The sequence below is a fragment of the Fonsecaea multimorphosa genome (assembly GCF_000836435.1).
Source record: "Fonsecaea multimorphosa CBS 102226 unplaced genomic scaffold supercont1.12, whole genome shotgun sequence".
NCBI lineage: Eukaryota > Fungi > Ascomycota > Eurotiomycetes > Chaetothyriales > Herpotrichiellaceae > Fonsecaea > Fonsecaea multimorphosa.
Window position 1 is genome coordinate 16,324 of NW_015971646.1, and position 19,850 is coordinate 36,173.

Here is a 19,850-nt window from a genome sequence, read left to right on the forward strand (position 1 = left end):
TGCTCGGTCTTTGCTGCATTGTTCCGGCGTTCGATACTTTTACCCTGTACAAAATGTATTCCACACTTGCGAGCTCAGTGCTCACTACATTGACCCTTTACTCTCTCATATCTGCCGTATCAGCACAGACATACTCGTCATGTAACCCTCTACAGCAAAGTGAGTCCATCCCGTCCATCACGTTTCAGAACAACCCACTAACTGTGCTCAGGCGGATGTCCAGCAGACCCTGCTCTCAGCAAGACTGTCGACATTGATTTCACAGCAGGCTCCTCGAACGACTTCACTGCGTCAGGAGCCGTCAGCTACACCTCCGACGGCGCAGCCTTCACCATCTCCCAGCACGGCGATGCTCCTACCATCTCCTCGAATTGGTACATAATGTTTGGCCATGTCGACTACGTGGTAAAAGCTGCTCCAGGGACGGGGATAGTCAGTGCCGCTATTTTGCAGTCGGATTGCCTCGACGAGATTGACTGGGAGTGGATAGGTGGGGATGATACGCAGGCCCAAAGCAATTACTTTGGCAAAGGCATCACAACCACTGGGTACAATCGAGGAGCGTTTCATGGAGCACCCAACAACCATGACGAATTCCACACCTACAGCATCGACTGGACTGCCGACCAAATTGTCTGGTCAATCGATGGGACTACCGTTCGAGCCATGACCCAAGACCAAGCTGAAGCCGGCCAGTATCCCCAAACCCCGATGTACATCAAACTGGGGGCTTGGGCTGGAGGTGATCCATCCAACCCGGAGGGCACGATTCAGTGGGCTGGAGGAGTTACTGACTACTCTGCTGGGCCCTTCACCATGTATGTGAAGTCTGTCCACGTCACGGACTACTCAACCGGGTCACAATATTCCTACAGTGGTACCAGCGGCACGTGGCAGTCTATCGTTTCCACCGGCGGCCAAATCAACGGCCAAGGAGATGGTACACCGGCCTCATCTGTCTCAGCACCCGCCGTTACCTCTTCCGTGCCTAATTCGGCTCCTCTCGCATTTGGGAACGGCGGTGACACCTCCTCTGTGTATGCGACGCGCACAGGTTGGCCGTGGTCTGGCACGGCCACAGCCACAGCAGTGTCTGTGGTAAGCTCTTCAATTTCCGGGCTGACAAGTCAGTGGTGTCTTCTCTTGCTTCAGCTCAAATATCGTGTTGATGTGCTAACTGGTTACTAGTCGACATCCCCGTCCCTATATACGTCCTCATCAGTAGTCTTGTCGTTGGCTTCGGCCTCGGCCTCGCTTGAAATTTCGACCTCGTACAACGAGCAAGGATTCCCAACACTGGTCACCATCAATCCTGCGGCGCCAACAACACCAGTGAGCTACGACAGTCAAGGCTTTCCAATCACCAGTACCAATTCGATTCCTGAGTCAACCTCTCAGCCTGCGACGGCACAGGGATCATCAGTCACAGCCGTAACCGGATCCGCATCGGTGAGCTCTGCATCTGCTGTTCCTTCGACCTCGGGTTCAGGACCATCCGAAAGCCCGAGCTCTGCAGCTTCCGCTCCACAGAGCCCAAGTGCTACGACGAGCACGAACACATTGACCGCAGTGTCTATCTCGACACCCCTCAGTTCGATCTCCACCTCGGGATTGGGGTCTGTGTCCACCTCGGTGTCTGCCACAGCGTCTACAACAACTATTTCCGCCGAAACAGAGTCAGTAAATACATCCGCAACCGGTTCCTTATCAGGCACAAGCAGCACCGCTTTCATTTCAACAACTAGTTCCACGGGGACAGAATCAATAACTACAGCTGCAGCCACTTCTCCATCAAGAACAAGCAGCTCCTCCGCTGTCATTAGCTTAGTCAGTTCTCAATCACCAACCACTATTTCGAACACAGGCACTGTCGTCGGAACTACGCTTGCCAGCAGTACAATTGTCACAAGCATTGCGAGCAGCGCACCAATATCAAGCTCTGTTTCATCTGCTGGGTCATCCTCTTCAACAAATCGGTTGTCTGCGAGCTCGAGCAAAACTTCGTCGACGATCAGCTCAAGAAGCTCAACCACTGAAGATAGGAGCGGAACCAGCGCGGTCAGCTCACACCACAGTACAACCTTGACGACATCGAGTCAAGTGTTGAGCACAACAGCAACGATTTCAGCATCCGCCACAGCATCAGGTACGCCGCCCGCTGTGAATATTGCACCTCAAATTCGGATTTTGCATCCGCTTGGAGGGGTTGTGGTGTTAGGCGCGTTATGCTTGTTTTGAGAGAAAGCTTGGAGCTTGGAGGGGCGTCTGGGCATTAACTAACCGACAGGAGGGGCGTTTGTCAGCCTACCAGGGTTTGTAATGGAGGGTGGCGTTGGAAGGTTTCCAGAAGATTTCAGGGGTCTGGCGAAATGGCACGAGGCTGCGACAGCCTACGGACTTAATACTGGTGGCGCTGCGGACTGATGAGAAATGAATTGTGATACCCAAGATAGAAGGATAGAATTGGCCTCGTCGCCTCAGCCTGTTTTGGCTACGACAATTGCAGTACACACCCAACAATCCGCGAACTATGGGAACTCATTTCCTTGCCTTGATGGTATTAGAGTTGCGCGACGGTTATGTGCTTGTTGCTCTAGTGGTCTCAACAAATGACTTATCGCCCTGAGGTGAGAAATTTGACGCTTTGTCCGTCGTTATCTGCACAACAAGCAGCAGTTGATACCAAACCGCTCATTTCCGTCTCTGAAATAAGAAACATCGAGGTTGTGGAAAGCCCGGCTGACCATCCGTATCTCCCCTTGCAAAAAGCCTATCCCGGGCTCCAGGTGGTGGAGAGTTTTGGAAAGAGTGGAAAGGCTGGCTCCCCTGCCCACCACGCCCACCACGCCCACCGACGTACGTCACAAATCATCAGCGCACAAATTTGTGTCGATTCTCCACCACCATTTTCCATTTGTTCCTGGTTGCTGTGTTGCGCACCGGGTCAAGCCCGCCACTGGCCGAGCGAGCGAGCATTTCGCGCCCTGCATCTTAAAGCTGCAACCATCCCACTCACTCACCACTCTAACAGCTTCAGGGTCTCGAGCGCACAAACCCACCTCCTCTGCCGCCTCTCCTCTTCTCACCTCACGTTTCCTACCAACTCCTCCAGTGCCACCATGGCGACCGTGGCTCCTGCCGATATCTCGCAGACCCATCCCTACACCTGCAACTCGTGTGCAGTCGCCTTCCGCAACAGTGATGCCCAACGGACTCACATGCGGAGTGACTGGCACAGATACAACCTGAAACGCAGACTGGCCGAGTTACCTGCAGTTTCCTCCGAAGACTACAACGAAAAGGTTCTGGCTGCTCAGGCAAACAACAATGCCGCCGCCGCCCAGGCTGCCTATGCAAAATTGTGTGCCACCTGCCAGAAGACATACTACAGTGAAAATGCATTCCAGAACCACCTTGCAAGCAAAGCACACAAGACAAGAGAAGTGGCATTGAGTCGAGGTTCAACACGAGACACAAATTCCATAAGTGGGTCCGACGTGCGGCGGTCATTGTCCGCAGTGGGTTCGACAGCAGACTCAGAACCTCGAGATCCAGTGGCGGAAGCCGAGTTCGAGCAAGTGGTTGCGGGAGTCAAAGAGACCTCCATCCGAGACATGCCTGAGATCACACGGAGACCCTCGAACCCCCCACCAGACGCAGAGCCGCGAGAAGACCACCCCATGTCTCCAGAGAAGGCCGAAATCTCGTCGATGCCGATTTCGAGGTGTTTGTTCTGCAACTACGACTCTCCCAACCTGAAACTGAGCGTCATGCACATGACCAAGATCCACGGTCTCTTTATTCCCGAACAGAATTATCTGGTTGACCTGGAAGGTCTGATTCGATATATGCAAGCCAAAATCCACCAAAATTTCGAGTGTCTGTACTGCCACAGACTTAGAGGCAATGCGGAAGGTGTGCAGACACACATGAGAGACAAGGGTCATTGCAAGATCGCTTTCGAGACAGAGGAAGAGATGGTCGAGGTCGGACAATTCTATGACTTTTCCAGCACATACTCAGACGATGGCGAAGAAGAGTTTGACGGGGAGATGGAAGGAGTGAAAGCAGAACAGAACGGTGGAGTCAAACTGGAGGGCACAGCCGAAGACGGTGCAGAGGATGGCTGGGAGACTGATTCCTCCTTCTCCTCGCTCGACACCAATGAACTCGCCTCTGTGCCGAATGATGATCGAACACTATCCTATCAACGTCTTCCCTTGCACAGACATCACTCCAACACCGACCCACGACCGCACCGGAATGCAGACGGCTGGCACTCACACGCGCATCACCACAATAATGCCGTGTTCTATGACGAACATGAAATGCATCTTCCCAGCGGTAGAGTCGCTGGACACCGAAGTTTGAGGAAATATTACCGGCAAAATCTGCATAATTACCCTACGGCAGCCGAGCGAATGGAGCGTGCCCAGAGATTGATTGAAGAGGGAAGCTCAGAAGACGCGGAAATGGACGACGTCGATCTTCCGGCGACCCCTCCTCGAAACAGTCTCATGAGACGGGGTGAGGCTGGTATGCTTGGTGCCACGAGCCAGCAGAGACGAGACGTCCGCTCAGAAGAGATTAGAGCCAGACAAAAAGAGAGACGGGCACAGAACCGGTACCAGGCCAAGCTGGAGAAGCAGGCCAACAGTCAAAAGCACTACAGGGTAAGTGTTGGAGAAGATTGTGTGTTTGCTCACAGAAAAGCTGACGGGTTTCCAGGATCCACTATTGCAGTGATTGATGAATCATATCCCATCGTGCCGACTGATCTGAGTGCCACCAAAGAACTCATAGCCTACCAGCATCTCTTCCGACGAGCTATAAATAGCATTCCTTGTTTCGCATTGTGCATATCGCAGGTTATAAAAAGTCGATTCGGGAATCAATGAAATTGACATGACGCGACGACACTTGACGGCATAAAACCGGGGTTTGCTGCATCAAAGGTTTCAATCGTGGGTTTCGAGTTGGCCACAAGGAGGACCAGCCAGCGCTGTCTCATGTCCTGCCTGATGGTCTATCATACATCGTGGAGGGAAATAACGCAGTCGCAGCTTCAGGCGCTGGGAGCAGCGGTATCATTATGCATCATAAAAAAGGCCATTCACTGGCACTGCGGCATGCTTGACCTTGTAGGCTGCCTCAAGATAAGAGAATCGGCTGTACCGGCGTCCTGAGAATCAAACTCTGGTACATACGTGCGTTGCTATGATTTTATTTCATTTTGTAGCCAGGACGAGGTTCGAAGAGCAAAAAGGGGCAACGTTAAATACTCCGCAGTAGACATGGCAGCGGATATTCTACGGTGGATTAAACATTCCACTTGTCCAGGCTTGGCGGCTAGTCTGTACCTCGTCAAGCTCGTACCTCGATATCCAACTGGCAGCTCTCCATTGACTATTCCACGCGATTCGCACTCCATCTAACAGCCATTGCGATCTCATCTCGAGCTTAAAACCAGTGGGAAACGTTTTTGCTTCGAATCCACTCACTCCGCCTCTACCATTCTTCAGCAATGGCCAAAAAACGTACGTTCCGACCCTGCCTGACATATATTTCTTTTTCCACCCCAATTACCTCCCACAAGCTCGCGGTCCTCGTCGAACTGACATTCCCAACTTGCGTACAGCTAAATCCCGCACCGTCGCCGTCCGTTTGATATCCATGGCCCTGACGGGGTACTACCGGACGATGGTGCGGCCGCGCACGTCGAGGCCGCTGAGCATGATGAAGTACGATCCCGTGGTGAAGAGGCAGGTTTTGTTCTTGGAGCAGAAGCGGGGGAAATAAATATTATTATTGAGAGGATTGAAAGAGGAAATTAAACAGATAAATAAAGGAGGGAAGGACCGAAAAAGACGGGATGTGGGGACGAGAGGGTCCGTTCTCCGGCCTTGCGAGGCCGTATATGTGTGTGAGAGAGAGGGGAGGAGAGAAAGAGTCTGGAATGTATGGTGGACCAGCGAGGGAAGAGCCACGGGGAAGCTGGCAGGTAAATGGAATGGAAGGGGAACCGAAAGGGGTGAAGAGGCCGAAAGGGAAACCCCTCATACGCAGAGAAGAACGAATCGGTCCGTCCACCGCGCTGTGGTACCGCGTGCACATTCAGATGCTGCGACTCGAACAGGGAGTGCGATCTCCCCTCTCCCCAGGAGTCGACGCACCAAGCTACGGACTACTTGTATTGGACGACCGATGCACGGATCAAGTTCATCCCAGCCACGGGGTCGCGGAATGAGATGCAATCAGGGAACGATATAACATACCATCCCACATGCAGCCATTGACACCCAGCGGCAATGGCCACGGTGTTCATTTCACACTGCATGCACACCCCAGTTCAAGGACCTGAAGGGTTGATATTATGGTATATGGACCGACGAAACTGGGGGTTTCGAAAAGGGACAAAGAAAACGCAAACTCCCACGGAGGTCTTCTACCTTACTTGATTGCGCTCTCCCAACTCTCTCTCTCCATCGACCAATCTCCGAAGCCGAGAGATCGAACACGAACAACAGCTTGCTCACAACCATATTAAATCATCACTTACAACACGAGACGAAACGTAAAAAGTGGCGGAGCTGTCGTGCTCATTGGGCCAAACGAAACGAAGCGAGCTGCAGGAGACTTGACTAGGTACCTACCTACCTTAATCTGTCTCGCTGTGTACCTTTCCGCATGACATGGAGGATGGCGGCGCTATACAGAACATCCAGAATGCAATTCTCTCACGGACTTGCTCCTGGAGCTGAGAGTTGCGAGCCAGGAGATCAGAGCTGCGTGGGTCGATACTGCTAAACAACCTTAAGACAAGACGAGGACGGAGAAAAGTATCGAGGGAATCACCATCGTCGGCACGGTGAAGGCGGATTGGCAATCAATCAAACTACTTGCTCCTTAATATGTGGCATCTGGCCGTCTTCCAAGACCGGAGACCCGCTTTGGGGATAATATACTGTATCATGTCAGTGTCCGGAGTATCTACATCTCAACCTCTAGCTATTTCCCATCTCTGCCCTATCTCTTCCAGTCTGTTTCTTACAAAATTGTTCCATTCGCCCACCATTGGGATACCATTTTCGCGTCTTTTTGTAACGTGTGTTGTTCTTGATTGCCTCCTTTTCCTTTTCCCTTTCTGTCTTTTCTTTGCGACATTCTGTCCTTGCATAGAAAATACACATATGCATCCATACCGTTCGGAGTAGCTGGTGCCCGAAACTGACCGAGTGAAAGATTGAATGAATGATTGTGTCTCATCAAGCACACACATTCAAATCGATAATTACCTCCAAGTCCAGAGCTCAAAAACATGCCACACGCATATCGTCACTACAGCTTTCACGGAGTCTTTTCGTACGACCATCGATGGCTCATTTCTTTTCCTTTCTCTTCCTTTCCTTTATTGTATCTTGCTCTCCTTCCTCAACCTTCATACCCCTACCGTATATGAACGACTGCCTGTTCACTTACTTTGGCTCCGCGTCAAGTCTCGGCACGAAATCGGGTGGCATACTTGTCCTGCCGGGAACCTTTTCGAGCAGGTTTAGTCGATCGTTGTTGACTCTTCCCAGGCCCGGGGGCATTCGTTCCGACGATGCTGCTGCTGCCGCCTCGGCCGCTGCTGCTCTTGCGAAAGCTGGCGGCACCTCGAGACGAAGACTTTTCCGCTCTCTGCTTCGGCGTGGCAGGTTGTGACATCCTCGCTTCGAGGTTCGCAGCTGTCCGCTTGAGACGTTTAGGATTCTCGGGAGGGATCTTGTCCTCGTCGTTCTCGGGCTCCATTCGACGTTTAGCTGCCGAGTTGGGTCGATGTCGCTCACGCAGGACGACAGGTGTGGATGCCCGATGAACTGGAGATTCGGCAAGTGGGTCGGGAGAATCACTAGGTCGATGACTCTGACTGCGATGTTCACTTCTTAATTTTCTTGGACTCGGTCCTTGCTTCAGCCTGGCTCTGTTATCAGGCTTAACTAACGTCGGACCTGTCTCACTGGATGCCAAATCGTCTGGAACTTGAGACCCACCCTGGCTGACTTGATCCAAAAGCATCTGATCACTCTGCGATCCATAGGAGCTGGATGGGGCCTGTTGGGTGGGTTTGTGAGTGCGTCTGATGCTGCTGGTCCCTTTTGGCCAGACATTCGTTCGGCTGCGGTCGTCCCGCCAAGTGCTGGGCTCAAGGCCATGATTAATAACGTCGTCAAGGTCTGCTTCCCAATCATCGCTTGGGATCGGAGTAAGTTCTGAGCCACTGTCCTCCTGCCCTTGATCTGCAGGTAATGTAAGGCTGTCAGGATCCTCTGGGGATTGCTGGAATTCGAGTTGTGTTTCTGGTACAACGTTCATAGCACTAGCCATGGGATTCGCCGGACTCAAATGCAAAGTCTCGCCATTGAGAAGTTCGATATCGACACCACTGGACTGTGGACGCGTTTGAGGTAACTGCGGGCGATGGAAATGTTTTGCGTTTCCGGAGCGGTCTGCCACTCTTCTTTGCTGCAAGTTGTGGTTTGCCTCATCACCGTCAAGTTTGGCATTGGAGATGGCGCCTTCCAGGCCGAGGATTTGCTGTTGCATGTCTGCCTGTTGCTGTTCTTTCTCCTCCAGTTCGGCTCGGAGCATCTTGAGTTCTTCGGTTTGGTCGCTGAAGGATGCTATCTGGTTCTGCAGTTCCACGATTTGACTATCCTTCTGCCCGACGGTCTCCTGCAAGGGTGCAATTTGGAGGCACTGCTCATTCATTTGTTCGAGGTCCGTTGTAAGAGACTTGACAGCTTCCTTGAGGGAGGAGTTTTCTCTTTCCAATTCGCTGAGTCTCGCAGTCTGAATCTGAGCAGCAGCAAGAGCGGATTCTAGCACAGTAGTCTCGGTGGTCTTCTGCTGGAGCTTCTCGTGTAAGTCCTTCTGCTCGGAGAGCTGTTCCCGCAGGCTCTTCAGGTCATTGTGGATAATGGCGTTCTCCTCGGCGAGACTGTCCTTTTCCTTCGCTCGTTCTTCGAGATGGGCAGATATCTTTCGCAGCCGCTCGGTTTGCTGTTTGAGGGATTGAATCTCCTCTGACTTGTCCGCAATCTGCTGGATCTGAGACACCGACTCTTCTTTGAGGCGCTGCAAAGAGGATTGTTCCTGCCTCAGACGCTCCAGCTCAGCCATAGTCTCCTCCAGAGATTTGAGAGTGTCCTCAAGCTTCCGAGCATTCTCATCTGCCCCGGTCAATTTCTGTTCAAGCTCACCTATCTGGCTTTGCAAACTCCCGTGAAATGTGGTGACTGCAGTTGTTTCCTGACGAGACTTCTCAAGATCTTGTCGAGTTTGTAGCTCCCGTGCTTTACTCCTCGCCATTTCGTCATCCATCTCAAGTCTCTCCTGTATCTCGTAGTCGAAATCACTCTGCAGATTCGAAAGCCGGGCATTTACGTTTCTCAACTGTTTCAGTTTAGCAACGTCACGACCAGACCGGGACACCCCTACCTCTATAGTCTGTTCTTCATTTTGTTGTGCGAATTCACTGAGCATATCTCCGCTGGCCACCAGGTCAGCTTGCAGGGAATTGTGCTCCCACATGGCTTCGGTCAGACTAATTGTCAAATCAATGACTTCTGCCTGTGCTTCGTTCTTGTCCTGCTTGCACTTTTCAAGTTCAGAGCATGCTGTTTGCCATTTTGTCGTAACCGTCCGCAATGATGTCCGGAGCTCCTCGGCTTGCGTTAGAGCTGCCTCTTTGTTATTTCTAAGACTCTTGTTGGCGTCTTGTAACTCCGCCTCATGCCTCTGTGCTTCACGCTTGGCCTCCCGAAGGAGTTCTATGATCTGGTGTGTCTGCTCTGTCTTTCCTTCAAGTCGGGCCACTTCTGCTTTTGCCTCGACAAGTTCGACATTGCCTGATTGCACTTCCGATAATAATCTCGACACCTGCGTGGAGACGTCATGTTGCAAGTCGTGCTTGAGACTTGCTACTGCCGTCTGGACCTTTTCGGAAAGTGAACCCTCAAGCTTGGCCAGTGATGAGTTTACTGATGTACAGTCCTCTCTCAGCTGAACGAGATCTGATTTCGCCACCAGATTCTTGTCAATCACCGACTGTATCTGGCACAGGCATTCGACGATACGTGCTGTCGCGGAGTTCTCTTCTGCCCTCTCATCGTGGAGCGCGCCAAGTTGTTTCGAGATGTCCTGAAGGGATTGATTGGTGGCTTGATGTTGGTTGTGGAGTCTGATGTTCTGCTTGTTTTTCTCCTGTTCCAAGTGGAGTATGTGAGCCTCCAACTTTCGACATCTCTGTTTTTCGCTCATCAAATGCTCGTCTTGGGCCATGGCAAAAGCATCCAACTGCCTGATTACCGCAACGCTATCCTCTGCCATTGCTTTAGCCTCACGGACTCCATTTCGAATGTTCTCCATTTGCTCCGAGTTTGAGCCCGACGAGCACCGAACTTCCTGCAATTGCGTGAGCAGGGAATCTTTGTCTTTGGCCAAGGCTGTTAGAGTTCGCTGGAGTCCCGAGGCCTTCTGCTGCAGCAATTCGCAGTCTTCGTTTGTTTCCAAAGCCCAATTCTTCAGCTTGTAGTACTTCTCTCTGAAAATGTCCAAGTGCTGACTGAGAAAATCGGAATATTGAGCACCTTCATCCCGTGCCTTGACCGTTTGTTGCAGCTCAGCTTCTGTCTGCCCCTGTAGCTCTCGAAGATTCTCATTTTCGTGCTCAAGATGCTCCAGCCTCTCGAGGGCCTTCTGCGTCTCCCGCGCACGGGACATGAGAAGGAAGAGCAGGTCCTCTTCTGACGGCTGAGGGACAGTTGTTGCATTGTCTTGCTGTGGACGTCCTTGACGATTTTGGGTCGGTCTCGGAAGGTACTCTCTTGGAGACTTCGAAACCCTAGAGGCGTGAATTGGACCCATACCTATGCCGTCTGCTCTATGACCAACAGACCTCGCTCTTTTCATTGTGTGGACCTCTGGTGACGGTGTTGAGCCCGGGCTACTGAGTTCTTCATGCACGCTAATGGGAGGCTCCATGGATTGGTGGTCTAGGTTGCTTTGTTGGATTGGTGCAAAGTCGAACTGAGCTTCATCACTGGACACACCTTCCTCGCTCTGTATCCCTCGTAGGCCAGGAAGCTGGTAGGAGTGGTTGTTTTCAGGAACATGGTCATTCTTGAAAAGAGCTTTTGGAGTATCCTCAGCAGGTGTTGCTCGGGCTTCTGCTCACTTCAGTGTTAGAGTTGGTGGTATGGAACCTGGTGTAGCAAGACATCACCTTCGGAGCAATGTGTGGCTTCTCCATCAGCATCCTCTTCTGGCTGGCGACAATCAATGTTGGCCTGAAGGCTCTGTGGCGTGTCGAAATCTCCAGGCATTGCGTGAGCGTTGCATTAGGACTGAAAGGGTCGAGGAGGGAACTTGCCCGTGAAGTGAAAGAAAAGGAAAGGCCAAATGGCAGCGAAGTGGCCGCGAAGTGGCCGCGTACCTAGTATGGCAGAGCCAAGAGTCACTGCAGCCTCTGTTCACGGTTGCACCTTCACCACGATTCACGAATTTTACCCACGACACAATCCCTGAACGCATATTTCTCATCGATTGTCCAGGATCACCGACGACCGTACTGTGGATTTATCTCTGCTCTTGGCTGTCCATGAAATCAGCAGTCGTTTATGGAACTGAGAAAGGAGAACAGGTGCATGCATGTGAACTCTTCTTTTCACAGCCAAAGGGAGGAAATCAAGGAAAAGTCGAAACAGCAGAGAGCCCAGATCTGTTCGTATCTTTTGTTCATCCCCATGGTATCATTCCAAAGCATTGCCTGTTCGACATATCCATATGTTTTCTCAACACGTGCCCTCAATATCGGTGCTCAGCCCGAAGTATTTGTAACCATGTATGCTCAACCCCCGCGGTTTTGTTACAGGTGGTTCCTGACGACCTTTCTACCGTCCAAACATTTTCTTCCACAGGGGTGTCTTGGGGCTGTCCATTTCGAATGCCGAAGACGGAATGGTAACACTGGGAGGCCTCGGCCGTTTCCTGTCCTTCTTTTCAGCTTTCACCATCACTGAGTCATAATCTCCTTTTGGTTCGACGCTGACAGCACAGTCTGGCAGCCCCTTTTCAAGGTCACGACTACTGCCCGTTGACGATGACCGGCTGCCGCTTCCCGCCTCCTTTTCGTTGGCCACACTCGAGTTTGATGGCGGTAGTTGCTCCTTTGCCTTCCTCAAGGTGTCCTCCATTCGTCTTCTTTTCTCGACGGGAGAGAAGGTCATTTTCTTGGGTGTAAGCGGCGTGGTAACGGCCTTGACAGCGCTCGTGACCTTTCTTGCTGACCGTCGGATGCTCTCCTTGATCTTCCACTGTCTCTTCTTTGCCAGATAGAATAAAACCGCCATCGTGGCTATCAAGCGTGAAAACCTGTCGTGTTAGGACACTCTAACTGTAAAGGGCATCGGGATGATTTTGGATCAAAGGGATAGACTCACCACCAAGAACAACCACAACGCTCACAACTAGTGCGATCGCAATCGTAGCCCCGCGGCTCAAATTTATAGACCCAGTATCTGGTCCTGCAGCCCCGGCGTCTTCTGTGGAGCTTCCCGGGCTAGAGCCGATGTCGCCGGGTTGAAGACCCTGAGCTTCACCGCCATCACCGGACTGTGCAAGGACTCGCGAATGTTCGAGGAGATCAAGGCATAGAAGAAAGGCAAGGACGTGCAGTAACGGTTGCGCGAGGGGTGACGAAATCATGGTGACTTGCTCCTCGAAGGAGTATCCTCGTCCTGCGCTCCGGGGTTGCTGACAGCGATGAGAGAACAAAGTCGAAACGAAAAGCGAGTTGATTGTAAGATATGCAGGACAGGTCTACACAGCAGAGGAAATGGGAAAGCGAAAAGGCTGGGGACCTGCTGTCTTCTTGCGGTTTCGACTCAGCTTATGTTCAACGGGAGGGCGTCTGCACGCTGAGGACATTTGGACGGCGCCATCTCGAACGGCGGCCTGGGCAAATGCACTGCCTCCGGCCCATGGCCTCTGAGGTCGGACCTTGGGTCGAGAAGTCGAAGATATCAAGTGTGATGAGTGTCATTGGAGACGGGCTGCGGGTGATGAAACATGAAAAGAAACAGGAGAAACCAATCATGCTGGCCCCTGTTTGGTTTCTACTAAGCGCCCACCTGAAACCGTCACAAGGCTTGGCAGCCTCGCCGTCCACTGGCACTCCTACAGCGCTCGCTAGGTATACCACCAGATCAACATATTCATATCACCAATGTAAATCACCCGGAGAGGGGATTCGGACTCTGACGACAATCACCCATGTCTGAGACCCTTGCCTGATTCGTGGTAGTCTCATGACAACCATTCCTCCATCACAACCCAGAGTGGCCAAGAGTCACCCAGAATGCGTGTCTAGAGTGTTTCCCAACCGCCGGCATTGACCTCGCTTTCCAGTTTCCTAGCAATTGTGCTCCAAACACTGCCGTTGATCATCAACCAAGTATCTCTCAGCAGCTTGTCATACCGCTTCTGGTTGAGAATCAACTGGTGTTTCGATCTCAACCCCGAATCCGTCTCCCCATGTTTGGTCAAATAAGGTGCTGGAAAAAAAGATCCGTGGCTCATGGTAGAACTTGGTGGCAGCCCATGGATTCGCCGGAGAATATCTTGATTACCAACCTTGGGGTCCTTGGTGACATGCAGTAGTGCTACGTGACATTTCCGTATGAATAAGAACATACCGATTGGACTCGAACACTTTTCGATATGCGCATTGCAGCCGCCGCGCTTGTCTTTCGTCTGGCAGCAGACAGTCTGCGAACAGAAGATCTCCCCGCAAAAGAGGCAGAGGGCAGGATCTAGCACCTCTTTGCCTGTGGTAGGACACTTTTGTCTGTGCGATTCTTCCATCAGCACATCAAAATATTTTGGAAGCCCAATCAATTCAAACGGTGCCGGGTGTAACAACTTGATACCCATCAGACGCACAGGCACACCGACGAGCTGAGGCATCCCTTTTTTCATCATTTCAAAACGTATGCAATCCTGAAGCCAAATCCCGGCCCGATATTTTAGAGTGCCGGAAGTCGAGTACTCGCTAAATGATCTGAGAATGTCATCGATGTTTGGCACATGTAAGAGATGGCACAGACGCTCGAGCTCCGGCAAGCCTGCTTCGGAGCCGGCTGTGGTGGGAAAATCGACGCCGTGCGCGACATGAAAGAAGACGGCAGACTTTCGGAGGAAAGCAAGAGCATACACCTTGCACAACTTGAACAACATCCCAGTCGTAGTGGGTGACAGGTCATTGGGAAAGTGGCGACCTTCGTCTGTTTGTTGAATTTGTTGTCTGATCCACAAAACAATATCTTCCAAACTACGCCGCTGCTCCGTTTCTGAAGTTGGAAGACTGGCCTGTCGGATGTGGTTTTGAGTGAGCATCTCGCCCACTTTCGAGAGAGCCGTGGGCTTGAGCAAGAAAGCTAGAACCACTCGGAGGAGCTCGAGGGTCAGAGCCATTTGTAAAACATGGCGCAGCTCTAGGCTCCGAATGGGGCTAAGCACCATCGTTGCCTGAACTAGAAACTGAAAAGGATCCATGCATAGGAGAGGCACGGCGGTTTCGGACTCGGTTGACGGCGTCATGTTACTTGTTATTCCAGCCAACTGACGCTCAAGGCGATCGCAAAGCTCTCTGTACTGCGCCTCAACGGAACCACGGACTGTTAGTGCACCTGTAGCCGCGTAGGCATTCAAGGTTGACGATAGCGTTTGTAGGTGACTGAGTGTCTGCTGCGGCATGCTTGTCAACAACGAAGTGCCGAATTCAGCTTCGCGGCCTCTGTGGCCGATCTCGACTGAGCATATGGTATTCGCCAATGTGTCGACCAGGAGGTGAAAATGGTTCAAATTCGAATCCTCCTGAGGAGCTGCGACTCGGCTTGTCGCCGCCACAATCGCAAGGGTTTCTCGAAGCCGACCGTAAATACTTGCGAGCTCAGCGAAAGCGGCAAGCTCCGGTCGCTCGGCCCATGCTTGGCTTGTTGGGCTGATGGTGAGATCACCAGATTGCCAGCGAGCTATGGCTGGGGCCAGGGAGCTGTTGGAGAATGTTGCCAGAGTCTGTAAGTAGGTCTGCGAGGCATGAGCATCGAATGAGGGGTCCTGAGCAGCGGTTGGTGCATCAGTTGATGGCAGATTTTTGTCCAAGAAGGAATCGAACTCTTGCGATACTTGAAGTGTTCCGGGGTAAGATTGTTGCGAATGTTTCCACACGATCGGTAGGAATGTATTTGCTAGCGCCTTGCACAGAGGGCAAACGAACTCCTTCAAGGATATCCGTTCGGGGTGGTTCCTGGCGACCTGTTGCGAGTGTCTCCGTGTAATTGACTGATAGTAGTTTTCGAAACAAGTGAAATGCATAATATGACCGCAGCTCGTCGAGACTGGGCCCTTCATGGTATAGCCTTGTGGCCAGCCTTTACCCAAGCTTTGAAAATCCACGGTGACCTCCTGGCCATCTGCTGTCAGACGCTTCACCTGTTCATGATTGGAACCTGAGACTCCAAATGGCCGGATATTCTCGAGAGAGCGATCTAGGTTGTCAGGGATCGCAAAGAGCTCACCAACGAAGTCCACATCATCCGTGGCCGTCTCCCGCAAGATGTGGGCGTCGGTGATCATAGCAAACGTGCCGTAGAATCTTGAATCTGACGTATCTTCACGACATTGGATACATAGTCCAGCAGGATATTTCCAGTGCCGCATCTCGGTAGATTTAGGTAACTCTTCATCTGGGGAATCCAAGTCTTCATCCCCCCAGTCGGTCATGCCTTGCTTGTCCATAAAGCTCTGTTGTTGCTGCTGAAACTGAGCCATGACTCTTGCTTTTCGTTCCATTGCTTGCTTTTTCTTAGCCTCGATCTCGCTTTCGATGTTCGCAGGAGAAGCTGTGTCGAATCTGCCTGATGGGAAATCCAGGTTCCGTGTTGCAGTTGTAAATTGGTGAGGCAACACCTGATGGAAAAGCCGCAGCATGTGTCTGATTTTGCTTCGGCAGGAGCTGAATTCTTCCATGAGCCATATCTTGGACAGCACCGCAATTATGGTAGATGGTGGGCTATCATAAGATTCCAATTCGAGCTTCATGGCATGGCGAATGAAGGAGGGGCCGTCGCCCGCATCATCCGAGGAATTGTCCTCCAATGTGGCGATAAGGGCAAGCTGGAGAACAATTTGAAGGAACGCCTCAACGCGTGTTGCCGAAACACCAGCCTTAGACTTATGACCATGTGCAACGTAGACAAGTGCCTTGTGAATGACATCTGCGAAAATAGTGGTGTTTACAACGGCACAGAGACTGGCGTATGCTTCGCACGGAATAGGGTGCAGCTTGGGGTCCAGGACGATGTCTTCCGGGGGCTTGTGCAGCTTTTTGCCCATCCAGCTCTTGTAAATGTTCTCTGCTTCATCTCTCTGGTTCTTCGTGAAATGGGAGTTATACGGATCCAGCTCTTGCAAGTACTCTTCTTTCAGCTCAAATAAGCCGGAGTCGTGGAGACCTTCTGGGGGCCGGTATCTGGTCATCTGATCAAGAACTTCTTGTAATTGTTCATGGTCCTGTGCTCTCTCCGTCAAGCGAGAATAAAGGTCAGAATACGACAACGGTTTGAAACAGAGCGTATGTGCGATGTCTTTTCGAAGTGCAAGAAGTTGTGTTTCCATATTGTCTCGATCGGAAATGAGAGCATCTCGGTCCGAAAGTAGATTGATCAAAAGGTATACAAAATCCTCCGCAAGATCCAGCATCTGGTTGTCATCGCAGATCTCGAGCGAGTCAAACCCATTTCGCATCCAAGCAGAGAGGCCGAAACGGTCGATCATCGACGCAAGCACTCTGCTAGGGTCACAAGCTACAAGTGCCGTCTGTAGAAGAAACAGATCTCGATGATGTCCAACATCACGATGAGCGACGCTTTTGTACTGCACCATCTGATGGCGCAAACTCATCCCATTCCGGACCCAAAGATTGGCCTTCATCTGCGCCAACCAAGCACAAACGCGAAGAGGGTAGTCGAACATCGCAAGGAGGGCATCGTCCGCTGAGTTGAGAGTAGTTTTGATTGCACTGTCTCGGGAGCCCAAATGGGTATCGTGTAGGTGTGACAAGAATGTTTGCGCGGTTTCCCGGAGAGTATGTATGGACTGCTTGAATTCCTTCCCACATTCTAACAACCACGAGAGCGTATAGTGCAGCGGATGATGGAAACTTAACGCGCCCTTCTCCACTACGAAGTCGACAACTTTGTAGCCATATGGTGCCACTGTGTGAAAGCGGACAGGTTCCTTGATCTCTGCCTGCTCAAACCGGCGTCGCTCGAGCCCGACGGAATTAATGATGGCGACGCCGGCGGCGTGCGAAATTGCGTCCCAAGTCGAGCGAAGAGCCGAAGAACTGCTGACTTTGGAGACGTAATATGCTTCCGCAAACTGTCGACATAATTTGTTGATATCACGTGTCAACAAAGAGGCACTGATCCAGGCATCTGTTTCGTATTCAACATGTTCCCCCACTGCTCTCACATTAGGGCAGATGCCCTGGGACAGTTTGGCCAGGTCAAGGAATTGGGACAGATACTGTGGCTCGCTTCGGGCCTTCGCTTGAACGAACGGGGATGCAAGAAAGTATCTCAAATCAGAGAAGAAATGATAGAGTCGACGGTTGGCGACGGATCCAGCATCGAAGCCTAGAGTGGCTCCAGGGTCAAGGTCCTTCGGGAATCCCACCTGTCTGGTAGTCAGAAAGGTGTAAAGAATGGCCATCAAATTCGTGAGAAAATTGCCCCGCCCAATCACCTCTTCCGTAATAGAGGGCGTGGTCAATAACTGCAATGACAAGTTTATGATAGAGTGGTCTGGTTCGCGATCTGCCACCAGATAGAGCTGGGCAAGGGTTGTATACAAGCCGGAGAACCTTAGTCCAAGGATACGTTTGAATTGGGGGATGTTGACAAGTGTGCTGATGAAGAGATCCCGCATGTTCGTCCTTGCGAGTTTCCACAAGCGCAGATCGAAGAGGATCATCGAGTCCACTCGGATATTTTTCGTCAGGTCCTCATAGACAGGGATGGTCGCATTCTGGGGAGGCTGACTTGACGGAGCTAACTTCCAGTGATTTGGCGGCGGGGGACGGTGCCGTGTTCTGCGTGCAGAGGCCGCGGGCGTCCTTGGTATATTGAGGTAATTGGCATTGCTGTCCGGATCAGTGGGGGACGCACCCTCGCCCATTGCCACATTGTTTCCAGGGTCTCCAATATCTTGAGGAGGAAGTGCTGGCGGTGTAGGTGATGGCCCGTCCATATCCATCCGCTCTGCAATATCCAAGAAATCCCCGTCACCGTCGGTGTCCATTTCTTCAGCGTCATCTGTAACATCTGCGTCGCCTGCTTGTTCGGCCAGAAGATTCAAGCGATGCGGCGCGTCGAAAACCGTTGCCGCGAGGAGGAGATCGTTCATTTCCCGGTCATCCACATCGACCAGTTCGTTGTCGTCTTCATCTTCGTCGTCTTCGTCATCATCAACGTCCCCAGTCTCGTCGCCGTCACTACCTTCATCTTCATCGTCAAGAATTTCCCCCGCCACTGCTCGTTGCATTGCGAATTGGATGGGGTCAAAAAAGCGGAGTCTTGTTCTCCTTCTGTATTCGCGATCGTCCTCCTCGCCATGGTCGTCCAGATCTTCTCTTCCTACTTTGGCGTTCCAAGCCTCACTTCCAATCCTCCAGATCTGGAGCATCTCCTCACAAATGACACGCCGGAGGATATGGCCGTCTCCTGCAATGCTGGAAGCAGCGATATCAGCAAGCCATTCAATGATTGTACCACACATCTGTTCCCGAAAGGTGTCCCTGGATGACCTGATCGTCACCGTGACTTTGATTTCTTCGATAATCTTTGCCATTCTGGTGAGCTCTTTGAGGTCGCGAGAGTGCCTGATCACACTTCTGCCGACATCATTGGCTTCTTCTGCTTTAGCCAAGCCGAACGCCTCGCGCTGACGACACGCTCGGGCCACTTGCGACTGTACCTCTCGCACTGTGTGCTTCTCGTCATTCCAGATGATCAAGCAGTAATCAGGGTTGGTTTCGACCTCATCTCCTGGCACGTAGTGTTCCGCAGAAAGCCGACTTCTGACCTCGTCTTGGGTCACCGACTCCACCGTCTTGGGCAATCGCAGGTTCTCCGGAGAACAAGATATGATATCACAGAAGTAGTCCAAGACTGTGGCGATAGTAGTGCGAATAGAGTCTTGCAAATCTGCTGGCAGGGGAGAAACATGCTCGTCGGTTGTTGCCCAGTCGTCACTTGCAGTATGAATAGCACATTTCACAGGTCTCTTCCACGCCTCGTCGTCACCACAATCGCAACATCCGCTATTCCCAGCACTGACGTTCACGCTATACTGATGCCCATCATGGTCGCTCGCAATGAAACAGCGCGAGCAAAGTACGGCAGTTGTGTCGTCGGTGCAAGTGCTACAGTGGTAGCTGGCCTCTCCCGGCTTGAAAATGTGTCCACATGGATGACCTCTTGCAGCCGCACTATACTCAGCATTCTCTTGTACTCCCTGTGCGTCTTGAAGCTTGTAGGAAGGAGGGAAACCCTGGGGGAAGAGTTCACCCAAGTAATCTGTTCGGTCATTGGTCAGGGCCCGAAAGAGGAACTCTAGGAGGCTGTTTTTTGCGCTGGCATCATAGCGATAGTCATGCTCCCGCGGATGCTCGCAGAGCGCCTGCCGCAGTCGACGGTCCAGGCTGGAGGTCGGCGTTGTCATGATGAGGTTTTCGTGGTGGCTGT

General features: G+C 51.9%; 5 protein-coding genes across 5 annotated transcripts; 2 read left to right on the forward strand and 3 right to left on the reverse strand.

Moving 5' to 3' along the window:
* Positions 1-53: 53 nt before the first annotated feature.
* Z520_06360 (uncharacterized protein) lies at positions 54-1,745 on the forward strand (the record flags this gene model as incomplete). Its single annotated transcript, XM_016776861.1, has 4 exons — positions 54-159; positions 212-1,098; positions 1,189-1,345; positions 1,399-1,745. The coding sequence occupies 4 exons, from the start codon at positions 54-56 to the stop codon at positions 1,743-1,745; spliced, it is 1,497 nt and encodes a 498-aa protein (XP_016631706.1).
* Positions 1,746-3,119: 1,374 nt separating this feature from the next.
* Positions 3,120-4,746, forward strand: Z520_06361 (uncharacterized protein; the record flags this gene model as incomplete). Its single annotated transcript, XM_016776862.1, has 2 exons — positions 3,120-4,673; positions 4,729-4,746. 2 exons carry the CDS (start codon positions 3,120-3,122, stop codon positions 4,744-4,746), a joined length of 1,572 nt encoding a protein of 523 aa, XP_016631707.1.
* Positions 4,747-7,491: 2,745 nt separating this feature from the next.
* Z520_06362 (uncharacterized protein) lies at positions 7,492-11,366 on the reverse strand (the record flags this gene model as incomplete). Its single annotated transcript, XM_016776863.1, has 2 exons — positions 7,492-11,210; positions 11,267-11,366. The coding sequence occupies 2 exons, from the start codon at positions 11,364-11,366 to the stop codon at positions 7,492-7,494; spliced, it is 3,819 nt and encodes a 1,272-aa protein (XP_016631708.1).
* Positions 11,367-11,933: 567 nt separating this feature from the next.
* Z520_06363 (uncharacterized protein) lies at positions 11,934-12,747 on the reverse strand (the record flags this gene model as incomplete). The annotated part of the gene is made up of 2 exons (XM_016776864.1): positions 11,934-12,397; positions 12,483-12,747. 2 exons carry the CDS (start codon positions 12,745-12,747, stop codon positions 11,934-11,936), a joined length of 729 nt encoding a protein of 242 aa, XP_016631709.1.
* A 660-nt stretch (positions 12,748-13,407) lies between these two features.
* On the reverse strand, positions 13,408-19,827 carry Z520_06364 (uncharacterized protein; the record flags this gene model as incomplete). Its single annotated transcript, XM_016776865.1, has 1 exon — positions 13,408-19,827. The coding sequence occupies one exon, from the start codon at positions 19,825-19,827 to the stop codon at positions 13,408-13,410; it is 6,420 nt and encodes a 2,139-aa protein (XP_016631710.1).
* Between the last annotated feature and the right edge of the window lie 23 nt (positions 19,828-19,850).